The 26,455-nt window shown below is 37.4% G+C and overlaps 1 protein-coding gene across 11 annotated transcripts in view; it reads left to right on the forward strand.

Annotated features, from left to right (window-relative positions):
• SLC4A10 (solute carrier family 4 member 10) overlaps positions 1-26,455 on the forward strand; it is a 154,769-nt gene that overhangs the window by 125,899 nt on the left and 2,415 nt on the right. For 3 of the 11 annotated variants that reach the window (XM_039554817.1, XM_019290485.3, XM_010406888.4), the window contains exons 15-24: positions 5,581-5,686; positions 8,292-8,453; positions 8,697-8,810; positions 9,314-9,475; positions 12,191-12,442; positions 13,694-13,762; positions 16,050-16,223; positions 16,829-16,951; positions 20,243-20,310; positions 21,972-22,088. In XM_039554817.1, the coding sequence (XP_039410751.1) occupies positions 5,581-5,686; positions 8,292-8,453; positions 8,697-8,810; positions 9,314-9,475; positions 12,191-12,442; positions 13,694-13,762; positions 16,050-16,223; positions 16,829-16,951; positions 20,243-20,310; positions 21,972-22,088 (1,347 nt within the window). Of the gene's footprint in view, positions 1-5,580; positions 5,687-8,291; positions 8,454-8,696; positions 8,811-9,313; positions 9,476-12,190; positions 12,443-13,693; positions 13,763-16,049; positions 16,224-16,828; positions 16,952-20,242; positions 20,311-21,971; positions 22,096-22,752; positions 22,792-25,096; positions 25,248-25,613; positions 25,662-26,455 lie in introns of those variants that run through there. The other 8 variants (XM_039554818.1, XM_010406889.4, XR_002047275.3 and 5 more) reach the window with 7 other exon arrangements.

Below are 26,455 nucleotides of genomic sequence, written 5' to 3' on the forward strand. Positions count from 1 at the left end.
TCCCTTCCTCAGATTTATTTTCTTTTCTCTCTCTGTGAAACTATTGTGCTGCTGAGTGCATTACTTAGGTACTTTAATGGGCTTTTCTATTTTTCTCCTGAACTTCACCAACTAAACTATAGAGACTTGTAACCTTAGAGAATATGTGTGGAGGCCTGCTGATGTTCGTGACTGTCAGAGATGGGCTACATAACCTAATGGTTGTAATTCAGCATGGCAGATCTCATAAATAAATGAAGAAAAAAATCTTGTCTTGCCATGACAGCTGTGCTGTGAAAGGGTTTCATGATACTGAGAATAGAACTTAACTGACAAGTCCATTTTCCATCACTATTAATTATTTTGTTTCCAGTCTTTTCTCCACTGAGACTTTGATTTAGTTGTTACGAGTGTTGGCACAAGAAGGAGTATGGTAAATATAATGCCAGGGTTATACAGGTATTGTAGGTATGAGACAACAGAGAAGACATCATTTATGATATTGTCCTCTTGCCATAGCAATTGTTAGACAAACAGAGGGATCCTGTGAATGCCCATAATTCACATGAAAATGGTGTATTTGGAGAACACCTAAACATGCATAACATTCTGCTATTAATACACTTCAGCCTTGTAAATGCAATGTAAAGAATACCTACACATATACCTTACTTTAAAAACAAACCTAGTGATGTTATCTTCCATTTCATACTGTCATCTTCCTCTGTCTCTGTTACATGATCAGTGCACAGCACACTCAGAGCATCCTCTGTGCTAGGGGAAAACCTTCCTACTCACATTACCAAATATGTGCTCTGATAGTCAGTGAGACATGTTGTTTAAACAAGCACATTTTGCAACTTATTTTTCATACTTGCCTGTAGTTTTTAAAATATTATAAATATTCATATTGAGCAAATCTCCTTCCCAGGCTATCTTAAGTGAGCCAGAAAGGCATTTTGCCCCTCTAGGAAGAGGAAATGGTATATTGACTAGTCAGGAAGAAGCTGCAGTAGCATCTTTTATAGATCAGATCCTTATCTAGTATAAATAGGTATAGCTTGCAATATGTAAATGCTGGAAAAATAGAGATCCAAACCAGTGCCTTTGGAGTTGTATAAAATCATCAATAGTAAGTGCCTCCTAGTCTTGAAAACAGCCCACTGAAAAATGGCAACTGCCAACGGATGAATGGCCATGGGGCTTTCAAAGGGAGCTGCACCTTTTAAGTGTGTTTTAGTTACTCACAAAAACAATGTCTCTCGAGGCTCTTTTTTGAAGCTGGACTGGCACCATGCTGCATATTTAAAGTCTGTGTGGGGAGCAGAGTGTGCATGACAGAGTAAAGAGAAGAAAATGGTGGAGAAGCAACCTGAAGAATTGGGGTAAGAGGTGGATATCATAAGGATTGGAAGGACTAGACTGAGGTTAATTTGAATTGAACAAATAAATTTAGGTAATATGTTTCTTGTTTTGCAGTGAACAGAAAATTACAGTCAGGATGAAAGTGGTTTTAGTACAGAACGTTTCACCTGACTAGTTGTTGAGCAGCCATATTTATGTTTCATTACTGATCTGCAAAGGAGGGAAAAGTATTCCCCAACTTTACATATAAAGTGACAGGTTTCTAATTTGCTAACCACTATTGCATTCCCCATAGTCCAAAGAAAGAAGGATCATACTGACAGTCTTTTTGGTGCTGTTAAGGACAGTAATAACTGTTTGTTTTGTGGAACAAAGAACACTGCTAGTTGTCTGAGATTTCCTGAAGTTGCTGTTGTCAGATCCTAGCTCTGTTCTCTGACAACAGGACAAGTTGTAGATGTTGCATGCAGTGAAGTTAGGGTGGCTGCCTCCACTTAATGAAATGAGCAAAATTGAGACTTATGAACCAAAACATAAAACAGCTAAGAAATTGTGGGAAGTTTGGGAGGAAGTGGGGAGTGACCTTATACTGCCTATACTGTTACAGTTGGATTGGTGCTGAAGATTTAGCTGAAATTTTGATCCTCCTATAAAAGGGAGAGAGGTGCAGGCTCCAGGGGATACCAATTTGTCATGCAGTCCTAAAATTTATTGTTTCTAATCTGCCTTTGTTCTCCACCCTGATTTTCCAGAGATTTTGTGAACACTTTGGAAGGTGTAAAGGCAATAAAGACTCCTTGCTCTGGTTATTGTTTCTAGCTAGCAGGTTCAGGTTGTTATTCTTCGTTACTTTCTCATTTTGTCAGTTCTAATCTTACAACAGTTCTGAGTTGTCTGAAGACCGTCTTGTCTGAAATGCTTTATCTAGCTCAGATTTATAATCCTCTTTTTTTTAGGCTGTATTAGATTTTTAAATACCCTAAAATAAAGCAATCTCCACTGATATCTGCCTAGCTGCAAAATACAGACATTTTAAATACAGGTAGGGACCTGTGACTGGGTATCTAGTGTTATTTTAGATCTGTCAGCCTCCAGCTGCTTTGAAAACAAAGGCATGAGTCACCATAGACCGTCTCATATGTGCCAACTCATCATGGATGTCATAGATACCATGGAGTGTACATGTTTAAACATCTGAATTGCTACCAGGAGATCAGAATGTCTTGCAGCATCCAAAAGTGTAAAGATGAAAAATGAATTATTTCTGTCATCAGTGTGATGAAATGGATGTGTTGAGATTGGCAGCAAAGATTCCCCCCTGACCTCCCCACAGTGACACCTATGCTTTTGCTACCACAACCCGTGACAGATTCTTCCCTGCCTGTGTTCTAGCCACAAGGCAACAGAATCAAAAATCCTTCTGAATCTTTTAGCCTAAGGAAGATGATTGCTGACTTATCACTCAAAGACACGAGAGTACATTGCTAAGTTGGTACTGTATTTAAACCTGAATATGTTGCTTAGAAAATATAGGTGTTTGTATAGTCTATTACTCATTTGGTAATAGCATAAACTCCACACAGACCTCTTGTTGTGGGCAAGCACTCAGCACTTTAAACAACTTTAAAAGAATGTAAGAACATTTGAACCCCCAAGAGGAAATGATTTTTGCTTATTCCAGCCTTCTGAGAAATATTTTATCAGGAAAATAGAAGGATGTTTTAGTGTTAACTATTACGTGTATTTTACTTTTTCTCCCAAAACTCATTGAAATAAAAACGGCAATGAAGGAGACAAATATATTAAAAAGATTAAAATAGGAAGCATTATTTCATTAATGTGAGATTCTCCTCGTGGGTCAGTTATGTTGGGAAATAGTTAGCATTGAAGCAATTACATCTGTTATGAAATGACACATTTTGGTAGATAATTTTTTATGTTTTGGCACTGAATGGTACCTTCATTTGTGTTTTCTGGGATGGACAGGGAGTGTTTTACTATCTCACAGTTCTGTAATGTTAAGCAATTAGTGGGATGCTGGAAGACAGTAATACCATGATACAATCTCACATCAAAATGTCAGTGTTGCCAAAACACATACAATATTGAAAGCAATGTAATGTTATATATATCAAAACACTGAGATCATTGTTTGAATGGTCTTCTGAGTAGAAACAGGATCTGATCTCTACAGTTAGGGCCTAACTCTGCTCCCATTCAGTGACAAAAGCAGTGTGTAGGGTGATTTTGGTCTGTGTGGGTGGAGTCTGCACAAGTCACTTATTTGCTGATGATCAGTCTGCCATTGCTAAATGCATGTGAGACTTGGTAAAGACCAGACTGGAGTGCAGGAGGAAAATGATATTGCTATAGAAGTAAACCGATGATCTCACCTGCAGGTGAATTATCTGAGCTGTATTAAACAATAGCTTCAATTGTCAGGTTTCTGAGGAAATAGAAATTTTGGCTCCTCTAACCTTTAAATGTAATTTTGCAGTTTGCAGCAAGTGTAGCTGTACCATGTAGTGCTGGCGACAGGCACAGTGTTTGTTCCCTTCTAGTGAGGAAGTGACTGAGTGAGCAGCCCATGCCACCTTGGCCTGCTGTAATCAAACCCCAGTGGGCCATCGCCCAGCGTCTGGCCAGTCTGCGATCGGCGGGGGACACCAGGGGCCAGGGAGCTCACAGAGAACAGCAGTAACCCGACACAGCCACCTCTGTATTGTTGCATGAACATCAAATACTCCCTTGCAATACATGATGTTGGCTTTATTCTGCTACTGTAGCTCACCAGTAATGATGTGCTTCTTTTAACCCATGTTGTAATACTTTGAACTATGCATTGAACACGCATTCATTCTGCACTTAGGGCCTGATCCAAAGCATATTAGATATGTGTGAAAGATCCAGTCAAGGACTTTTGGCTCAGGCCCTCTACTTCTCTGAATGCAGTTGCTTTTTTATTTTTTTTTTGCTTTTTGTTCATGGGCTGTAAGGGTTTTCTCTTTCTTTTGTAAATAGCTGCATTTAAAATAAAAGCAAGGAATTGCTCAAAGACAACCTGCATCTTTCCCTATCTATATATTAAATGCAGCTGTTGTCACATGTATAGTATTGTAATTGAAATAAAATGTCAGTGTTATGTCCTCACGATGTAGATGGTAGAATTTCCTTTATAGAAAATCATACAAATCTAGATGAGTATTGTCATTTTGTGGAAAGATAAACAACCACATAGAAAATAGATGGTGTAGGTAAGTGAATAAACTGATACTCTGCTACAGCTGTAATGCAATTTATGCTCAGTGACTCTGCATGCAATAGTCAGATGTCATCCTGTCCCCAGCTACTCCTGAAAACTTTATCAGAGAGTACACAATTTATTTAAAGTCATCATAAGTACATTAAAATACTAGCAGGCTAGATGGTGCTATAGATTATTAAAGTAGGATTAATTTAAAGCGTATTGCAAAGCGCACTTGACATGTTGGATCCTACAGAGTATCCTGGATATTTTGAAGGCTTTGTCAAAGAAAAAGCCTCCCACAATTGCTTCAGAGTCTTTGAAGACTTAATTTTGATTTTAAGTTACCTATTTGCAGTATTGTCCTCCCACACTGCCTTGTCACATTTTGCATGTTAAATACACAATTTGAAATGAAAACTGTGCTTTTACAGCAGCTGTGGGGAAAGGAGGAACAAGGGACAGGGAGTTCAGAGAGCCTTTGGTGCTGGTGATCCTGACACTCAGAGCCCTGACAGTTGACTGGGTAGTTGGGAAGTTTTGCATGCAAAGGCACTTCTCCATCTGGGAAAGAAAGAGGATACAGAGAGTTTATCTGAGAAAATGTATCAGCCTGGAACTGTACATAGCATCTATTGTAGAGAAGTTTTAGGTATAAGAGGATGGAACAGGACTGGCACATTCTCAGTATTACAAACTGTGCTCAGAAGTATCAATAGACAAGGAAGAAAATAGGTGGTAAAATTTACTGTGATCAGTGGTTTGAATATGTCACGTTACGTACTATATATGCATATGCACCTCACAGCAAATTAGTAATAGCACTAGCTACTGAACTACAAACTGCTTCAAAGCATGCATTTACTGAATTCATTTGAACTAAAATTATCTGTCAATGTAGAGCATAATTTAAATGTATCATAAAGTTGATAATTTGGATTAATATCGGATATATCTTTTATTATTAAGGAAAAAAAAAATTGTCTTTTCAGATGCAATTGTGTGGAACCAGAACATCCTAGCAATAAAACCTTACAATACTGGCAGGACTACAATATATCTGCATCTGACGTGCCATGGGGGAACCTAACTGTGTCAGTAAGTAAATTTTGGAACTTAATAAATAAAGGCATAGACATAAATAATTTTGTCTATCTTACTGCAGCAAATATATTGTAAAGAATACAATTTTTTCTGATCGTATTTGTTCAAATAAATAATAAAATATGCTTAACAAAAATTAACATGGACTTTATAGCATTATCTCCTTTTGTAAGCTTTTTGCAGCCTCTGATAGTACACGTTAAAGCAAATGTGTGCATTTTATGCCCTGCTTTGGAACCTTCTTGACACACTAGCACAAGAGCTTGGCTGAGATTGAGTCAAACATGTCAAATGACAATGAATTTGTCCTAAATTCTGCCAGATGGCAAAACCAAAGTTCCCTTGTTTAGAAAGAGTCAAAAGCATATTCAGGCTATAAAAAAGAGGAAGGGGAGAAATTTTGTAGCATTTTCTCTTCAGTGATCACTTTTTTCTTACCTAAGTTCTGTAATTTTTTTTCCCAGGGGAGGAAGGGGATAAAGCTACAGTTTAGTGGGGCTTGCATGAATGTGTAACTAGTTTCTAAACAGTACACTTTTCTATGTTTAAAGGATTTATATAATTCAAGTTTGCCTTCTTCAAAGCGACATTTACAACTTGGTTAAAGTGTCATGTTGAGATTGGGCCACCGCTTTTTCTTGCAAATGGATCATTTCATTACACAGTCAAAGAGAATTGAGTGCAAAAGACACCAGACTGAAGGGATGTAACTGAATTAACCAAATTGTAGGCATAATCAAATTGAACACTTAAAGGCCAATCTAGTGGACTGTCTCCAGAAGATACTGTTCTTTTTTTTTCAAAGGCAGGAATGCAGAAAAGCTTGTGTTAAGTAAGAGCTGTCTTCCACGGCTGCTCTGTCTTGCTTCCATGCCTTGCTCTGAGCAGGGACTGCTCCTCAACTCTGTTGGTGTGGCAACAGCAGAAAGAAAGTTGAGAACTGCTGGCCTGAGGGATTCCAGCAGTCCAGAATGAATATTCTCAAAATTGCAGCACACTCTGAGAGCATCTGTGCAGGGGCAGACTCCTCCTCTCACTTTCTCAGATCTCTGACAGTGTTTTTCAGAGTACATTTGCAGCTGAGGAGATTTAAAATAACAGATTTTGTTTTAACTATAAATGTAAAAGACTGGCTGCATTATATAAAACCCTTAAAAACTTCTATGAAAGCTTGTTACCAAAACTCGAGTTTACATAGGTAGCAGTATAACTGACCAACTTTTCCCATGAGTCCCTATAGTTGTCAAAGAAATAACTGAATTTTTTTATACTTTCATGTCATTATTTCTTGCAAGAATCATCAAGAAACTTCTGTTCTAGAGAACTGCTGTAAGATATTAGACATTGCTGTCTGTAAATATTTGGTCAGACTCACCCCATTATGTCTCTTTTACTGCTCATATCTTCATGTATTTCTTGTGTCTAGTTGAAATGTTTCAAGTTTCTGAAGATCTGGATTCTCATTCTCTCTTAAAACCCAACAATTATTTTTTGCTATCAAGACAAACCAAGTGTGAGCAAAGGATTTTGAGCCAAGTGTGAAGAGGATTTTGGACCCAGTGTGAAGAGGATTTTGATGGTGACAAAATCCTCTTCAGGAAGCATGTGATGAACTTCATCCCAAGTTTACTGCTGTACCAGCATAAAAAGTTTTGTGCTCCTTTGTCTCACAAATTGCAGTTGTGGTTTTCTTCTATGACAATCTTTGCTCAAAGCCGAAGTTTCCCATAACGTTATTGTGCAGCAAGTCTGATGAGCCAGTGACACACTTGATTTAATACTAAAATATCCTGATCTGGCAGGATATTTCTGCCTGGAATCCCTGATTCTGGGTACTGCATTTCATTTTTCTTAGTAAGTGTGGAGGGATTGGGAAGGAGAAGGAAAGGATTGTGAGTCCAGAGCTGATAGCTCACATTTCTAGAGGTAGTCTTTATGATTTTAGACAACTAAGGATGGTAGTGGAGAAGTACTGGAAATGCTTTATAATGTATCTGCATATTGATCATAAATTACATTAAATATAATTGATGTTACAGATTTTGGGTTTTCCGGCATTTTATCAGACCTTTTTTTTAGAGGAAGACAATTTGCGGGATGTGCTGCCCCCGTGTGGTATTAAATGTATTTGGCTCCTCTTAGGCCACAAATCCTCAGCTTTTTCTTCAATTGCTGGGCCTGTGAAGTTAAAACAAAAGAGCAGTTCTTGAGAATGCACCAGGAGCAGCCTTTCTCTTGGTGGCTTTTGAAATTTGCTTTCCACACTTGGAGAGTCTTAGTAAGTGTTAATCTGTATTTGTACACAGAAAATAAATCAGCATACTTGTTGAATTTGAAATAAATCTGGTTTTGTATTAATGACTTTATTTATGGTATGCTTTAGTAAATTCGTAATTTAATATGGCTAAAAAAAAGATTCCTTTCAGAATTTTCCATGCAGACTAGATACAAATGTAGTGAGTTTTAAGTTTTAAAAGAATAAATATCTAAAAATGGTTTTACTATTACTAGTAATACAATTTGCTTGCAATTTAGGAAAGAAAATATTTGTGTAAGCATGGGTATTTTTTAGAACAATACTATTTTCTCTCCCTGATAGGAATGTAAAAAGTTTCATGGTGAGTTTGTTGGAAGAGCCTGTGGTCATCACGGCCCTTATGTTCCAGATGTCCTCTTCTGGTCTGTCATCTTGTTCTTTTCTACAGTAACGCTCTCATCTACACTGAAGCAGTTCAAAACTAGCCGATACTTCCCAACAAAGGTGTGTGCCATTATTTCAATTTAAAAGTTGTCATTAGTCATGTCTAAGTATGAATTTCATCTGCATTGCAAACTCAGTTAACTGCTGGTGAAGTAGACAGTGCATCTTTCCTCTGCTGGAAACTTGTATTAGAATAATCATGGTTTTAGCTGTAAGCGAAAAATGTCTTAAAACAGTGAAGAAAAGTCTTAAATTGTACGTGAATGTTTTAGTTAAAATTGTAATTTCTCTCAATAATTGTAGGTACGATCTGTTGTCAGCGATTTTGCTGTCTTTCTCACTATTTTGTCCATGGTTTTAATTGACTATGCCATTGGAATTCCATCACCAAAACTTCAGGTTCCAAATGCTTTTAAGGTCAGTTGTTGATAAATTACACTGCATTATCATTTTGCAAAATAATCCACTATAATGGGTTTATACTTTTTTATTATCATCAGGGAGTAGTGATACTATTTTAAAATTTTTGTGTTCACAAGGTATTAGGCAGCCTCCCTGATTTATGAATCATGTAAGCGAACCTCTCCCATCAGGCCCCTTCATGCATCCTAATGTCATCTCTGCAGAGATTAACAAGGCTCCAATCACCCAAATCCTAGACTACTGTAATGTTCTGGGGCTTCTTCCAAATTCTGGGTTTACTGTATAAAGTGCAACCAAGTCTGTAATATTCCAGATGATTTTATTATATGTAATTTCTTGGTTTGGCATCGTAGGAAGTTTAGCATTTTTTTAGTGCTCTTACATAGTTCGGTTTTAAAGGAAATCATATCCTAGTAATGTTTTGTATGTATTCTTGTGAAGTTGAAATGTAAATAATCCTTACACTTCTGACTGGCCATGCCTGACTGTTTTTATAGCCCACCAGAGATGATCGTGGCTGGTTTATTACTCCTTTGGGGCCTAATCCATGGTGGACAGTGATAGCTGCTGTAATTCCAGCCCTGCTTTGTACTATCCTTATCTTTATGGACCAGCAGATCACAGCTGTCATTATCAATAGAAAAGAACATAAACTAAAGGTATTCAGTCAAAATTGATACTTTTCACTGTTGTTTTCTGCTTCACATTATGTAATGTGCACCCATCTACTTGAGTATGCTAGTTTGTTATGTTATATAGAACCCCTTTAAACTTTTATGGTTTTTTTCTTTGTTGGTCTGTGTAGTACCTGTGCCCTGTGTCAGTGATCCACTGCCTTACAGAAGACTTTATGAATGTAATTGGGAATACAGATTCTGAATTAAGAAAGTGCTATCTTCTGTGCTTTATTGGAAGTATGATTCATTCACTTAAATAAAAAAAATGCTTCAAGTTAATAATCTTAAATACCATAATATTAATTGCCTCTTCAGGTATTGACAGTCTTGTCCTACTGTATTAGATTTTTAAAAACTACTCAGGGGTTATTTTGTAATATCAGCATTCTTCCCTCTCTTCATCCTTCTCTGTGGTTCTACCCATCCTTTTTTTTTTTTAATGCCCTTCCTATCTTAAAGAAGGGAGAAGAATAAAACTGAGCCTTAGAGGCACAATGGGTTCTTAAAACAACATAGGACAACTTCCTGCTCTGTTCTCTAACACTTTAGTTGCCTACAGATGGAGAGAGAAAAAGGGACATCACCCCTCTGAAAAACTGTTGGGCAAAATCTAGCAGCAGGTTTCTGTACATGTATATGCAGCAAGCTTAGGCTTTTTTTTGACATACTTTTAATAAGCAGCAATCCAATCCCAAGTTGCTTTAGCAAATGCATTTGCAACCTTCACTTTGCATTGCCTCTTCTTGGATGATTGTGACATTTGATATGTTCTTTTTTTGCCCTCTTTGTCAGCCTGGCTCTTCATGTCAATCCATAGCATTGCATGTGGTTAACTTGACAGATGCAGGAATTTGCTGCCAAGCTTTGGAATGTGTTTTTTCAGCACTGGCATCTGGGAGTCAGATGGTCCTCCTGGCTGCCCCCTTGTCTTGCTGCGTTTTAGTTTTGCTGGGGTCTGGTGTAGCATCACCTGTTGCTATGCTTCCTTTTCTTCCCATATGTCAGGTTCCTCAGATCATGTATGAATGTGAGGAAATGCTCTCGGATTCTGTATGCATTAGCAGATACATTCCTCATAAATGTGTCAGAAGGTAAAAAAAGGTGTCTCTGTTAGGATTTAGAATTAAACTCTTTCTTTGAGTGCATTGTGCCTGTAACTAATATCTGTGTTTGACACATCTCTTGAGTTTTGTCAAGATGTGTCTTGGAGATAAGGCTCATAAGCACTTTTGGGGAGTGAGGGAAGGTTGCTAGAGTTGATTCTCTTCATTTTCTTAACTTTTCCCCCCTTTTAAAATAATGTAAGCAAATAAGATGGCATTTTCATTTTGATATGTGGCTTACATTTTCATAAACCCAGACGCTTCCCGTTTTAGAAGTAAAAGTTGTCTTCATAAAGAAATGATTTGTTTGCTTCCAACTCGTTTTCCCCTCTTTTTTTATACTTCCCATAGCAAATTCTGGATAGTGCACATTTCAGCTTTTGGCAGTCTCTGTAGCAAACCCTTCCAAGTTTAGTTTAGTTACTTTTTTTATGTCAAAAGGCATTTGCATGGGTTTACAGGCAAAATTATGGTTCAACATATTCACATTGTCTGCATGAACATCACTGTTTCATCAGACCATGACACTGGATTTGTTGCCATATTGCAAAGTTTTGTGGCTAACTACCTGACTTTTTAAAGGAAAATAGCTCGAGCTGCTGCTTGCAGCTGTGAGGAGGTCCTGGACACGTGCTAAAATTGAAATGAAAGATCCCACTCAGCTATGGTAGCAGATATCTGTAGAATCAAGCTTGATGCATTGATCATTTATCTTTTTCAAGCGAAGTTTGTAATTGCAGGTTTTTAAATTTATCTCAGATTTGACCAAAGGGTTTTATGCAGTACTACAAAAGCAATCCATTATCCATCCACCTGTAGTATTTGACTACTGCAGAGATGATCCAAACCCAAAGGTTTTGTACTGACTTTTCATGTGGATATTACAATGCTATGTTTGAGTAAGGACACCAATAAACCAGTTCCTGATTTTATATTTTAATTTAATGTATCTTAATTTCTAGATGTCTTATCTAAGATTGAAAGTACATTAGTGAAAATGTATTACTATCATGTGCTTACTATCTTAAAAAACTTTAAAAGGATCAGTGTGGTTTTATGGCCCTTTCTATCATAAGCTGACTGCAAATGTTAGAAATTTTTGTGTAGGGACCAATAAAAAGACATATTTTTCCAAGTCCTGTGTCTGAATGGATGGATGGAGGGCCCACTAAGATTAGTGCCGTGGGAAGTTGGCAGCGCAGCTGGATGTTCTGCTTACTGTTATCCACAGAAGAGACTTAGTTAAAATGGAAAATATATGTATTTTCCAGTGTCTTACCCGCATCCATTTTATAAACAGGAAAGCTGTTTGGTGTCCACTGTAGAGTGGATTTGTGATACACTTGACTTGTAACTGGAAAGAGCCCAGTAACACTGAGCATTGAGTGTGAACTAGTGCGAATTCCCCTTAGGTAACCAGTCTGCCATCACTACTGACCCAACCTGGATAACACACAGAAGGAAGCTGTGTTTTTCCTACGAGTCACAAATGTTTAATTGTCTCTAGCTGTTCATTAGGAATGCCTGCCAGGAGTGTTCTCCTTAATTCAGATGTCATTTTACATCTTCTTTCTGTCCTTACTTTTTTTAACAGAAAGGATGTGGATACCACCTCGACCTTCTCATGGTGGCAGTGATGCTTGGTGTGTGCTCTATTATGGGATTGCCGTGGTTTGTTGCAGCCACTGTCCTCTCTATTTCCCATGTGAACAGCCTCAAACTGGAATCAGAGTGCTCCGCTCCAGGGGAGCAGCCAAAATTTCTTGGAATCCGGGAGCAAAGAGTCACAGGGCTCATGATTTTTATCCTTATGGGCTCATCTGTCTTTTTGACAAGTATTCTGAAGGTAATTTGGGGAAGTAAGGGAACGTTAAGGAATATCTCAATGAACATGTCACTGTTGTTACTGCATTATTTAATGAATGCTCTTTCCAGGCACATTACTAACTAACATAATGTTACACAATGAGAGTCTAAAGGGGAATTCTAATTTTGCTTAATAAAGTGCCATGGGACTTCTAGCATTTTGTAAACAAAAACCTTGTAATGAAAATCTGGCCTGACTGAAGTCAGAGGGAATTCTGCCACTGAGCTGTAGTAGATGATTAACACTTTGTCAATACTTTGGGCCCATGGCAAATTAATCATGAAACAGTCTCGTTACACCAATATAAAAGTTTTTTAGAAAATTTTAAAAAATTTATGATTTTTGAGTAATTTAAAAATACTTTTACAGTTGCAAGAGAAGTTCTATGGTTCATTTCTTGGAAATGAACATGAAAATTACCTCATGCTTCCTGCATATTCAACACAGCTCACCAGTGTCCTGAAAATGGGTGTCTAGTTACATGCATATAGAATGCCATGTGTACACTTAATACTTTTTAAAGAACTATCTGGCCTCTATGAAATCAGTGAGAGTTTTGGCACTGGCTTTAGTAAAATCAGAATTCAGCCTTGCCTGTTGTCACAGTGGAGGTAGTAAGCCCTTAGAAATTGTACTTCCCAGAAGTATTTTATTAAGTATATCATAAAGCCTTCACTTTGAAAACACACAGAACATGCATTTTGTGTATTTAGTATTTCTAACAGATACTTATCTATGGACATACTCCTCTACCTATGTAGTGTATGCTGAGAACATGAGCATTTACAATAGTCTCTCACAAAATCATTCCATAGACTCTTTCACCCATTTTAAAATGCTTTCAGCACAAAATATTTCTTCTAGCAGTAAGAAATATTTTGTGTCTCTCCAAAATTTTTCTGAGCAGTCTTTTAAGTAAAGAATTTAAGTATAAATTAAGATATACATGTTTTTGTGTAGTTTAGTTAATTTTATTAATAGGGAATAAAGTATATTGTAATAACTGGCCATGAGAGGAAAATAAAACTACAGAGCCAGATTCTTCTCTTGCTTTATACTCTGAGGAACATTATTAATTTATAATTGAGTGACTCTGAATTTACAACTTGTCTGATTAATGCAGGCATATGGCACTTTGTATTTCAACTGTTTTGAATGTCTTTCTAGAAGCATTTAAAATTGTTAAGTAGTATTTAATATGCTCTTCCCTTTCTCTGCTTGTTTGTGCAGTTTATTCCTATGCCAGTGCTTTATGGAGTGTTTCTTTACATGGGTGCTTCATCTCTAAAGGGAATTCAGGTAAAATGGATTTATGATGAGTGTGTTATTGATGATGCTTTCTATAAAAAATATAGCTGTTCTTATTGTATTATTGTATTATCTTTTGTGTATAATCTTAAAGGAATGTTGCCAACCTTAAATTTTTGAAAATGACTCATTTAAAAAGGAAAATGGGTTCTCTCTAAATAGAGTATTCCCTTTAGGTAATGTGCTCCACTTTTTTTCCTATTTTTTGGGTGTTGATTTTTCTGTTCTCTCTTGTTATCAAGGGAATTTTGCCTGAGCCTAAAAACTGAGTAATAACTGTCAGGGGCTCTTCCCTCTCTGCTGCCTCCCCATTCACTTGCTTGCATGCTGCCTTTTCAGCTTCCAAGTTCCTTTGCAGGGCCACACTTGATCTTGAACTTTGCCTTTAAGGCTAACTTGCCCTAAAACTAACATAAGTGAAATTTCGAAGGTCTTCCCCGTGCAAATAAACACTCCAGACAGGGAGGGGGGAACTGTTCCAAGCCACAGTACTTCAGGGATGAAGGGTCAATTCTAGTGGAAGGGCAGCATTCCTGCAGTGGCCTTAGGCAGGTGGCAGAAACCAGGCATTCCAGCATTCGGGCTGGGGTTGGTAATGGGATCCTCTGTACTATTTCTCCAGCATTAAATGGCACAGTGTCAAATCCTTTAGCCCAGGAGGCATTGACACACCTTCCAAGACAATTGAGAAAGAAAAACTACATGGTGAAAATACAAGTTGTACTGTGAAAAAGGTCAAACACAAAAAGCAAAGAAAACGTCTGATGGTTTCTTTCATTATATTTGGTTGCAAGTTACCTCCATTTGTAGGCAAAGCTGGGAACATTTTTTTTTTTTTTTTTTGGACTGGTGGTCTCTATTCAGAGACTCTTCTTTTATAACTTTGCCTATCTCTTATCATTTGGGTTGATATTCTAAGAAGTGTAGTTTGGCTGCCTAGCTCTTATCCTTTGGGTTGATATTCTCAGAAGTGTAGTTTGGCTTTTACTGAGGTTTAAATAATTTCAATTTAATATGGTTCAGCTGTTTCTCAGAACAGGGGTATGAGAAAGTACACTATTGAGGAGTGTTTTTAAGGCATGCTGAAATCTGGCTATCTTTACTTGGAAAAGTGATAGCATCCCCCTCCTTATCTCCCTCCTCCATGCTGGGACAAGGAATGGAGATTTGATAAGATGGCTTTTGTGGGAGGATGTGCTTTTTGCTGTTTCTGTGAAAAAGAAATCTGCTCAAATCTGGCCAAATTATAAGACTTTAAAAAAATGCAGTTTGCACATGCTCAATAAAAATTTCCAAAACTTGACATTGCTGAAGGCTGTGTGAATATAGCATAACTCATCCATGCAGGGAGAATTGGTGTATCACCATCATTACTGTGCCATGATACAAGTGTCTCAGGTCAGTATGGAGCCAAATAGGCCTGAAAAACAGGAACCTCTCACATACATTCCTAGCAGCCTGGCAGTCAGCTTTCTGGCATTCCTTTTTTTTTTTTTTTTCCTTTTCTGTTTCTGGTTTTGTGAATAAAGTGAAATATGGAGAAGAAAACAGCCTGGGATAAAGTGTCTGGTGAAGTAAAAGAAAATTTCCTGTTCATTCACAGGAAATAAAAGACTGAGGAGGTCCCTCCATGAGCAGCTTTTTCTATGCTCAAGGAGGCAGAGCTCAGTTGTTGAAAAATGAGTCTAGGATGAATTAGGAAAGCAGTGTGATAGTGCATATGCCCAACAGGATCAACCAGCTTCCATTCAGTTTGATTCACAATTGATTCATGACCACTCTGAAGTCCAGCTTTGCCTAACATTAGCAGTTCATTATTAGAAGTATTATTTTAAAGCAACCACCTTCTTTGTGTGTAACATACAATGTAGTATGAACAGGGTATTTCCTGCAGTATGACCATACAGAATGTAACTCAGCAGAATTCAATGTCTCAGCACATCTGCAATACAATCTAGGGAGACAGTGTGTTAAAATGGAAAGGAACTGAACTATGAGTAACCAAGTAATCAAACTTTGCTTAAATAACTCATTCTTACTCTGGAGGCTCAGTGGGCGAGAAGATGAGTCCCTTGCCACTGCTGGACTAGTATAGATTAAAGACTTATGATTGTAACTGAGGTAGTCTCTTCTGTGCTGCTGAAATTATGTAGTTTTGCTTTTAGAATAACAAGCCAGATTCTTTGGATATTCAGGATCTCTTAGGCAGTGTGTGAATGCCAGCAAAGATGATCCTACACCTCATTTTGATCCAAACTTTTAAATTTTTCTCTTTCAGCTTTTTGACAGGATAAAGTTATTCTGGATGCCTGCAAAGCATCAGCCAGATTTTATTTATCTGAGGCATGTTCCTCTTAGAAAGGTCCATCTCTTCACTATAATTCAGCTGAGTTGTCTTGTGCTTCTCTGGATTATAAAGGTTTCAAGAGCTGCCATTGTCTTTCCTATGATGGTATGAATTTATTTTCTCTAAAAATCCCTTTTCACTTGTGGGTTGTTATTATTATTGAAGAAAAAATAATTTGGGGCTGGTAATTATAATACTGCTTTGATTCTTTGTTCAAGGATAATTTATAATGTATTAAGGAAGGAAAAATTTGACATTTAACCTCTATTTTGAGTCCTATTTATGGATATCCCAGTTTATATTCTTTTAGGGAAAATTCTTCTCTTGCAGTAAAAACACTAAATTTATTTGATATTTTTTATTTAAGGAGTAGTACTCAATCTTGTTGCAGAAAGAACATTCACCTATTAAGGAAGACTGTTCATTGCACTGAGGAGCTTAACAGTTCTGTGTCTTGGTAGAAGTAAAGGGGGTCTGCTGCTTAAGTGATTTCTCTCTGATTATTTCACTAATAGAAAATTGAAGATATTTACTGACCTCAGTGATGGTTAAATGCTTCAAGCCATACTTCATTTGAGCAAAGGAATAGCAGCTGTTGGCTTATTCAAATTAAAGGATAAAATTCTAGCTGCAAACTGATCACTTTTGAAACTATTCCTCTACAAGTGTATTTGTCTGTTTTACTTGCTTAATTTGCTAATTCTTTGCAGGTCCTGGCTTTGGTATTTGTCCGAAAACTCATGGATTTCTTTTTTACCAAGCGGGAGCTCAGTTGGTTAGATGATCTGATGCCTGAGAGCAAGAAAAAGAAACTGGAAGATGCTGAGAAAGAGGTGAGTCATGGTTTCAGTTTTTTTTGCGTGTAGCAATTTATCAATTTCTCCTTTAGACATTCAGAGAAAATTCTGAAAGTAAGGCACATTCCATGCACCAGGCAGACTTGTTAACAGTATCTACATGTAATATTGTCGTATTTTGCATAAGTGCTTTTAAGGTTACAAGTCTGATAGGCTTAGGTGGGGATGTATTATTAGGGTGCCATACTGTCATATAAAATATTATCCACAGTGCTCCTGGGGATTGCTTCTGAGACCCCCTCAGGTGGTGTGCAGAGATGAACCCGTGTCTGTTGGAAAGCCCTCAGATGCCTGGGGCTCTTGGATGCTGCACTGGGCCGGGTCTCGTCCCTGCAGGAGATGCTGAGGAGAGAAGTGCAGAATTTAAGGCCTGTGGATGTCCCAGCTGCCTGTGAGCCTTGCACAGGGCACATGGCATCGCTCTGTGCCCTTCCTGCTCAGCAGTGCCATAACCCTGTGCAGTACCCCAGTTACACTCTGGGCCAGTGCTGTCCTTCTGCTACTGCAGAAACAATTAAAAAAGGCCAGTGACACTGCTGACCCCAAATTTAACCAAATGCTCAGAATCTGACTCTGTGCCATTACCACCCACTTGGCTGTTTCAGATCTGGACTCCTCATCTTATTTCAAAGAATCTGCTTTTCAGATAATTTCTTATCAACTTGATACAGGACAGATTCTTATATATTTCCACTCAGAATGTTCCTATATTTTGACAGTGACACACTGATCTTTCTGATTGTATCTTTCTAATCAACTTTGCATCTATTCTGTAGTATTTTTATCTAGCTGTTGCTTCATGAATTGCTTGTTTCAGTATCATCTAAAACTGTGGGGATATAAAGTAACTTTATGTGTAAAGGACACACATGTCCTTTGTCCCTGATATCAGCCACTTGATCAATGTCAGCTGTTAGGAAACCTCAGTACTGGGCCCAGATAAATGAGGGACAAGTCTCAGTGGTGAAACACCAACTGCAAGAGCAGTAGATGGACTATGTGGGTGCTGGGGTGTTTTAAATGGGATTCATGTGTCCTGCATCAGCACTTCTGGATAGTACCACAGTGTGAGCAGAGGGAGGTGAATATGCAGATGATGCTGTGTAGTCCTGGCAGTCAGTGGGGACAGTTGTGCCCATGACCTCTACAATGCTCTTGGACCTCTGCAAAAGCCCAGGACCCATGAGACCTAAACTTTTGGTGGTACAAGGGTACTGCAAAAATTAGACAATGTGAATGGATGAATCAGCAAATTATCCTTAGGGATGCTCTGAGACGTGATCCAAGACCAGTGAAATGTGTGTGTTGAGGATTCCCATTAGTAGGTTTATTTGCAGAAATAGGACATGAGCTAATAATTTGAAGGTGTAACTATACAAACTAGATTTCTCTGCCTTTAGGATTGATTCTTCTGTGGCCTTTGACAACTCCCTGCCTCATCTGTAACCTGGAGAACTCTTTAACTTTGATTTCCTTGACACATTCAACATACTGTCACGGAATATGTTTTGGGGAAAAGATTTTACCTATGTGATAAGCATCATGATGATTATTTACTATTTAGTATGTCCCTGTAGAACTACCAGGCTGAAATTAAAATATGTGAGTCATTGTTTTCTCCCTTGAATCAAAGCAGACCAGAGAGTTGTTTCATCACCGTGTCTGTTGTCATCACAATTCAGAGTAACCAGAAGTAACCAAGGTAGCTCTCTTCTTGTGGGTCTGGTTATTGGAAAGAATTCCTTGTTGTCCTTATGTTTTGGTTATATGTCACTTTCCTTCCCTTGCTTGATAGGATGGCATCAGAAAACAGAACTGGGAAAATCTACTGGTGTTACTTTATTTCATTCACTGTCTATTTTGAGAGGTTATTTTTACATATTTTGGCATTTCTAAATATTTAGAGCTATTATTAAAACTGTTCAACTGTCAAAAACTTATGAAGCTGTGAAGCCTGGAAATGACAAAATTAACTAGTAATAAAAAACTTCTGACATGTAGCCTAAGGAATTAATTGGAGAGTTGCTATCACACAGCTTTTAAAAATAGAAGTATTCTACCCACAAGAATATTCAGAAATATAGTTGACAGGATCTGAAACTTACTTGATTGGATCCTAATTTCATCACTTAAGTTGTTTTTATATTTTTAGGCCATGTTTTTCCAGGGCTTTGTACATTTATAGTGGATATGGTACCTTCTCCTCACAGACCTCCTTTGGATGCCACTTTGATGTTAATCAGTTAAGTCTTTCTGAGACAAGAATGAACAAAGGACATTCCCATTTGAAGAAAAAAAAAATCATGGCTTTTAAAATAGTTGTAATAATCAAGCATAAAAGAAACAAATTTCTAAGCAGAGAGAACTTAAATTCTACTGTTTTGGAAGGTTGTACTGGCTCTTGCAGCTCCTACCAACAATCAGTGTGTGTGATGCATGTGGGGCTTTGGTTATCTGCCAGAAAATGATAAACTCTCTTCTTGGGAGAGCCAGCTCATGCTTTCAGACAGGCACTGGTGAAAATGGTTACAAAGCCATCTAATAAAGGGAAGAAAGCTGTGGAGGTCCCTGGGTGTCTGCTGGGCTCACACACACACTGCAACAATTCAGAGCAGGATTTGATGGTTACATTCCTGCCAAGACTTGTTAACCTCCTAGCTGTGGTTATCTTGACCTAAGGGATGTGGAAATTGAGAATCCTCCTGTGGAGGACTTGTTTTTCTTTCTTCTTGCAGGCAGGTCATGGTACTTGAGAGGTGTTGTATTCTTCTCTCCTCCCGCTAAGACAGATTTGCTAAATTTGTGGTTATTTTACATAAAGGTTTTTGGTAGATTTGTCTCCTAATTCTCTTCAAGCGAAAACTAATTTTGGGTGTCTTGTTTCACTGCCTTTCACAGAAATAAAGCTTTGTCAGTATTAAAACTGTGTGTGCAACCTTAAATATTTTCCCTAATTCTTGCATGTAATGTTTACATGCATATATACTGTTATCAATGTTACTTAAAATTCACCAGACACTTGTTACTAATTTTCCTCTTTATTGTTACAAAATAATGCTCTATTTGGCATTGGAAAGTAGCATTAAGTGAAGATACATGTTTTAAAATAGAAGGTTTTACATGTTGTCTATTTAAAAAAAAGTATCTTACTCTATGAATTTCAAATAAATACTTAATATTAAAGAAAATGGAAAGATGATTACAATACAAGAATTTAACTTTTCACAGTTTCATATCCTGTCTCTTGTCTAAACTCCTTCATTCTAGGAAGAGCAAAGTATGTTAGCAATGGAAGAGGAAGGCACTGTTCAGTTACCACTAGAAGGACATTACAGGTAAAATATACCTTTCCTCTTTTAGGTGAGTTGCAATTAAATAAAATAAACGTGCCACAGTATTTATTTTTAATGCTCACTGAACGTCAGGAGGATGTTTGTCTGGTACAAATAGGTGAACTGAACCAAACACTGCAGCATTGAACAAAGTCAGCCCTTTTCTAGTCTTTCCACATGATCTCACATTCCCTAGGAAAAAGGCACACTAGTTGGAAGTTTTCCATTGGGCAGGACTGCAGGATCAGACTTTTCACAATCAAGTTTGGCTTCTGACATGCACAGTGCAAAAGGAAGATGCAGAGCAGGTCAAACCTTCATTCACCCTGATGCAAGCAGGGATCCAGGAATGGTTTTGAACACACTGGAGAAAAACTAGGTTCTTACAGTATTATGTTCTAAAACATTCTAATTAAGATCCTATTATGTAAGATAATGAGTGAATCAAGAGCTGTCCAGAGTGGATATGGCATAATGCAGGGTTGACACAACTCAAAAAACATGAACATCTATGTTATAGGTAGTAATAATACATGTTGGCAGCCCATAAAGAATTAATATAATTCAAAGTTTTCAGAAAGAAATTCTTAATAAAAGATTTGAAATATCTGGTGACAGTAACCTCTGCATTAATGGGAGTTCATAGGAACACCATCTCAGAATGGCCTCCTCTCCAACATTTTAACACAAAGTTACCCTAGTGACTCCTAATGCAAATAAGTGTCTGTGTCTCTGAAAAATCCCAGCCTATTCCTTTTGACTCATCACACTACTAATGGTCTGTTTTTTCTCTTGTGTTGTCCATACCTTTTTGTTCTAATTTGTATTAGCAATATGTAGCTTAATTTATCTTGCAGTGTGGTCTCTATCAATCTCCATTGTGTGTTGACGTTGGCAGAGTTGCCTGGACAGTACCTGACTCTGTCCTGTAAGGGTTACAGTCCTAGAGCTAAAAACAAGAGCCAAGATACTGCTTGTTAAAGTGGTTCCCCAAAACATGTGACAGCAAGTTTACGAGGGCTTACTGAACACCAAGTGCGTGTGACCATGAAGTCAGGAATAATGTACAGGCAATCCCTTAAAACCTTTAAGACTTTATTATTCTGAAGTGTATAAATACATGTTTGGAACAGTCCAGGTAAAGCAAAGAGCATAATGGCTACAAAGTGCTGCTTAAGGCTACTGATTAGTTTGTTTAATTTGGGCATTTTTATTAGGCATCTTAAATATTTTATTTTCTTAGGGATTTTGATTGCTTTTAAAATTGTTTTAAAAGTAGGGGGAGTTTCAGAGCATAAGTAGGAACTTTTGGGATTCATGTTTAATCCAACTATGCCACTATCATGCTGTGAGGTCTTGGGCAATATTTAATTTCACACTTCTTCATATTTCTCTTGTTTATTATTTGGGAGTGACACAATCTATTTTATTGATGTTACTGTGATTAAGTGCTATTGGAGGAAAAAAATACTAAAAAAGTGCTAGGATGTAAGAGAGCATTTAAGTAATTGTTCAGGACTTTTGAAGTTTAACATAATTGCTTAACTTACATTGCACTTAATTATTGTCATGACTATCAGTTTTCAAGGACTTTTATTAAGTTAATAAGTAACAAGACTGATTGCTGGTTGTTTTATTGTGTATTTACTTTCATTCTTGTCTAGAGATGACCCATCTGTGATAAACATTTCTGATGAAATGGCAAAAACTGCTGTGTGGAAGACATTGTTGATATCCTCAGAGAATGCAAAAGATAAGGAGTCAAGCTTTCCTTCTAAAAGGTCTTAATTTTTTTTTACTTCATTATACTTTATATATTGGTGTCAAACCAATATTAGAATATTTTGCTAGGGATTAGAAAGATTTCTAGCATTTTGCAGTTTTATTTCTTATGTCCAGTTGTAATATTCTGAGCTCAAAACACAAATTCACTATTTGTTTAAAAACAAAAATCACAAATATTTGCATGGTACTTAGTTATGCTCCAGTGGAAAATGAAGTTGAGCATGCTTGATGCTTGTGTAATGAACCACCAGCCTCCACCTGGATATTGCACAACAGCTGTTGTGTTTGTTCTGCTTGCTTTTGTTCTTTCCTCTTGAAAAAGAAGTGATCATCACTGCCCTGGAAATAGCTGTATGAAAAACCCAGTACTCTGAATGCAATCTAATAATATTTGGAGTGAAATAATTTTATGATTGCATCATTTCTTTACATTTTTCTGCCTACTTCACTTGTACTCAAAACAGTTAAATAATTTTAGATTTTAGTCCAGAAAAATGAAGCCACAATATTTTATCTGTGCTAAAGAGTTACTACAGGAATAAGAAAATATTAAATCCAAGCACAGTGTGATTTTTTAAGAGAATTTTTTCCTCTGCTTCCATAAATTTAAAATTTAACTATTTTCTATTTAATTGTTTTGTATCACACTTCTGTCATAAGCTCCCCTTCCTAATCACTCTAGAAGCTGATTCCCCAAAGGTAAGACCCTGTCCCCAGCCTTTTCCTTGATTGTGTCTTCCAATTCAAAATGGTGTCACCTTGGAACCCAAATGAGTTGACTTCGTGTAGTTTTTGGGGAGACAGAATGAAAAGAAATTTCAAATAGGAATGTAAAATGCCTTCATTTAAGGCCCAAATATTAAAATTTGGAAATTTACTCTGTATTTAAAATAGAAACTATAGATGTAGTTATACATATAGATGTATTTAAATGTCAAACTGAATTTATTCCTAGTGATCTTTTTTAAAATACAGAATTGTATTCTGCCCATTTCTAAATATACTTTCCAAAAGCTTCCTGTTTGGAACAGCTAGCCATTGTTTCAAGGTGAATAGATGCAGTAAGAGAATGTTCATAGTGATACACATTTAATTTTGTCACCCCAAAATGGCATGCTGCCTTTCAGTGTTGTTCCTTTCCCTGTACAGCATAAACCTGACTGAGCAGATGATGACCAGAGAACCTTAATTTCAGACACCCATGGAGCAGCCCGCTAATGTGGTCATTTTGATGGTATTTCACTGAGAGTCAAAATAGTGTAGTGCTTGTTTGCCTTCCACCCTACACATGGCTGAAAAGGATCCTGTCACTGAAATCAGTGTGGTGTACAGGAGAAGGAAGTACTGGAGGGTTTTCTTACATCAAGTGCCTCTGCTGTCCAGGCTGTGAAAGCCCAGAGGAAGAGAAGAACCTGATGTGGTACATTCACAGCCCCTGGGTACACAAGAGCTGTAATTTTCCTGGTGGATGTTGCTTTCTTTGATGTATGATAGATAATGTAAACTTGACCCTCTGAACAAAGAGCATCCACACAGATTGTGGCTTAGATAAGAGACTTGGCCTTTCCACTGCAGTAAAATAGAAACTGATTTTCTAAAGATCTCATTTTCAATCTGTTCTTTTATCTTTGCTCATGAAAACAAAGGCTCAGGAGAAAAGATTTTTCTGTTTTTAGATATGAGTGTCCTGTTGTAAAGGAACAGCCTTAAAGACTATGATATCTGCATTTTCATGTGCTCTAGCTTGTCTCAGATTCTGAGAGAGGAGTAGATTCAAAGAGCTTTGACCCTGAAAGACTTTCTTTCTGATAAGCAAGGCCGTAGGCAACTTTAATCTTAAGTCATATTAGGGATTGAACTACACAAACGTTATAAACCATAACGCATGTGTCATTACATGAGGATATGATTCAATCCTAGGTAATTACCAAGGGAAAAAAAGTTTGGAATGGTAGCAGTTGGAAGGATAATTTTTGCAAATGATCAAGACCAACAGTATTAGATTACACAATTCCCTCAGTGAAGGGCATTTTATCATAAAAGGGGAAAAAATCTCATTTTGAAGTAAATTTTACTGATGCCTTCTGAAGTTCAACTACATAATGTTTAGCACTCCCTTTCTGCTGTCAGGTCTGCTTCCTTATATCCCAAAATATTATTAAATGGGGATAATTAAATTATGATAGCGTACTATGATTTTGTGTAATGTCTTTTATGCAAGCCATTGACCAATTAACAACATAGGGTGATTTCTGGAATGCATAAAATCTGGAAGTTATTCATAGTAGTTTAATGCTGAGTTGACTTGGCCAATTATAAACTAAGATCATCTACAAAGAGAGATTTTAGGCAGGAACAAATGACTTCCAGTCTGTGCATGGATAATTTCTATCGTAAGATGTGCCCTGGCCCTGATTCTGTGAAGCAGCATAGTGTGAGAGAGTTCTTACATCCCAGGCTCCTGAATGTTTTTAAGTGTCTATAAAAGGTACTTATATGAGATTCAGGCAAGTTGCCTAGCGATAGAGGCACCTGAACTTCACAATTTTCCAAACTTCATTTTTCATTAGTAAAATTCCTAGGGTCCTAAAGGTCTGCCTTTGTGCCTTTCTTGGCAGAATTGAACACCAAGGCACCTATCTGAAACACAGCCCTCTTTGGTACATGTAAAGAAACATTCCTCTGTCTTTAGTTATAATATTAAGCCCTTCAGAGAGCAATTTCAAAGCATGTGCAGGAGATCTGACCATGTACAGGAGGCAGAGTTAGCTGATCTTTTTAAGTACTGGAGAAAGAAGCATCTGTCACTTTGTAGCTGGTATGAGTGAGTTTCCCTTTTCCACCTGAAATATGAAAATCCCACAACCCAGACCTTCCTGCTGAAACTTGTTAGACTACTCCCTTGGTAGGGAGGAAGAGAGCTCCAACTCCTTTACAGATCCACCAGTGATGTGTTTTACTGGCAAAAGACTGGACTTGTCCTTTTTTTTTCAAATTTCTCAAGGCATTAAAGCCCACATCTGCAGGAGCTGCTCAGAGATGTGAATCCTAAATAGAAGGAAGACTTTCCTGGTATCACAGAGGCACCTAAAACGTGGAAATATTATAGACTGTAAGGCACACAACACCTCAGTGTTTGCTTTTACTAAGCACAGGTAACTCCCTGCCTGCTGTACCGCTGCACTTTCAATTCATCCCCCTCTGGAATTTGTTTGCATACCCTTTGTGTGCAGAAAGTGTAACATACCCAATTCTATCACTGTTCTACAGAAGGTGACAGATTTGGCAGTTGAAGTGGCAGAAGTTGGTATTCTTTAGCTATTTCCATTAACACCTCTGGAAGCTGCCATAGGCATAGAAGTAAGCTTTGGCTGCACTGAATTGTATCCTTAAAGCAATTTTTATGTGAAGAAAAATGTCAAATGATTGTAGAATTGTGCATGAATCGCCTTAAGAATTTGAGAATTGATCTTGCTTTCTTTAAGCCTTGTGTAACTCAGCCTATTTCTCATTCATTCTAGTTAAGGAATTATTCCCATGAAACCTGGTAGGTTATGTGCTTGCTACAGGTTTGTTCTCAGAACCATCTGGTTTTTTTTTTAGATACCCTGCCACTCTTTGTTGAAGGCTTGATTTGCCTGTGTTGTGGAAGCCTCTTTCCATTTTCATACTGTGATTGAGACTCATTGGAAGAACATGACTTTTTATTTATTTACACGGTTGTAAATTAGGACCCTCACACACACAAAAAAATCATCTGCTTTGCATGTATATTGCTTTCTGTAGGCAAATCAACATCGTTTTAACTGGGGAAAAAAAGCTGAATCCAAATTTGAACTCTGATTCAGAGTTCTGAATGATACAGCTTTTGTGTAATCTTTCAGGCTTTTTTTTTTTTTTTAAATTTAAGTTATTTCCTTATAATGTATACATGAGGAAGTATATATTAAACTCCAAATGGGGAATATTGTCTCTCCCCATCCTCCCCAGACTTCTGTTCTCCCCAATCAAGACTGAAAGCCAAATATTAGCTGGATATTGGCTTGCACTACCCTAGTTCAGAAACATTCCTTCTAAATGTACAGTGAACAAGAGAATACATTTTAAAGACAAGAAATACTTACTGTGACCTCTTGTTTCATTTACAAATGTGCTGGTATTGTCTGAGAACTGTGCCATTACCATTATGTAGTAAATTAACTGTTGTATTTGGCAAAAAAGAAAAAAAAAAGTGGCTGTCTTTGCTTGCATGCTGGCTGACTTGTCTCTGTACATCTTAAGTTCTTTACCTACCTAAAATGCTGGCTGTCTTCTGTACCATTCGGCACAGAAATTTGCACTTGCTTTCCCAGTTTGTGCCATG

Source organism: Corvus cornix, chromosome 7, assembly GCF_000738735.6.
Source record: "Corvus cornix cornix isolate S_Up_H32 chromosome 7, ASM73873v5, whole genome shotgun sequence".
NCBI lineage: Eukaryota > Metazoa > Chordata > Aves > Passeriformes > Corvidae > Corvus > Corvus cornix.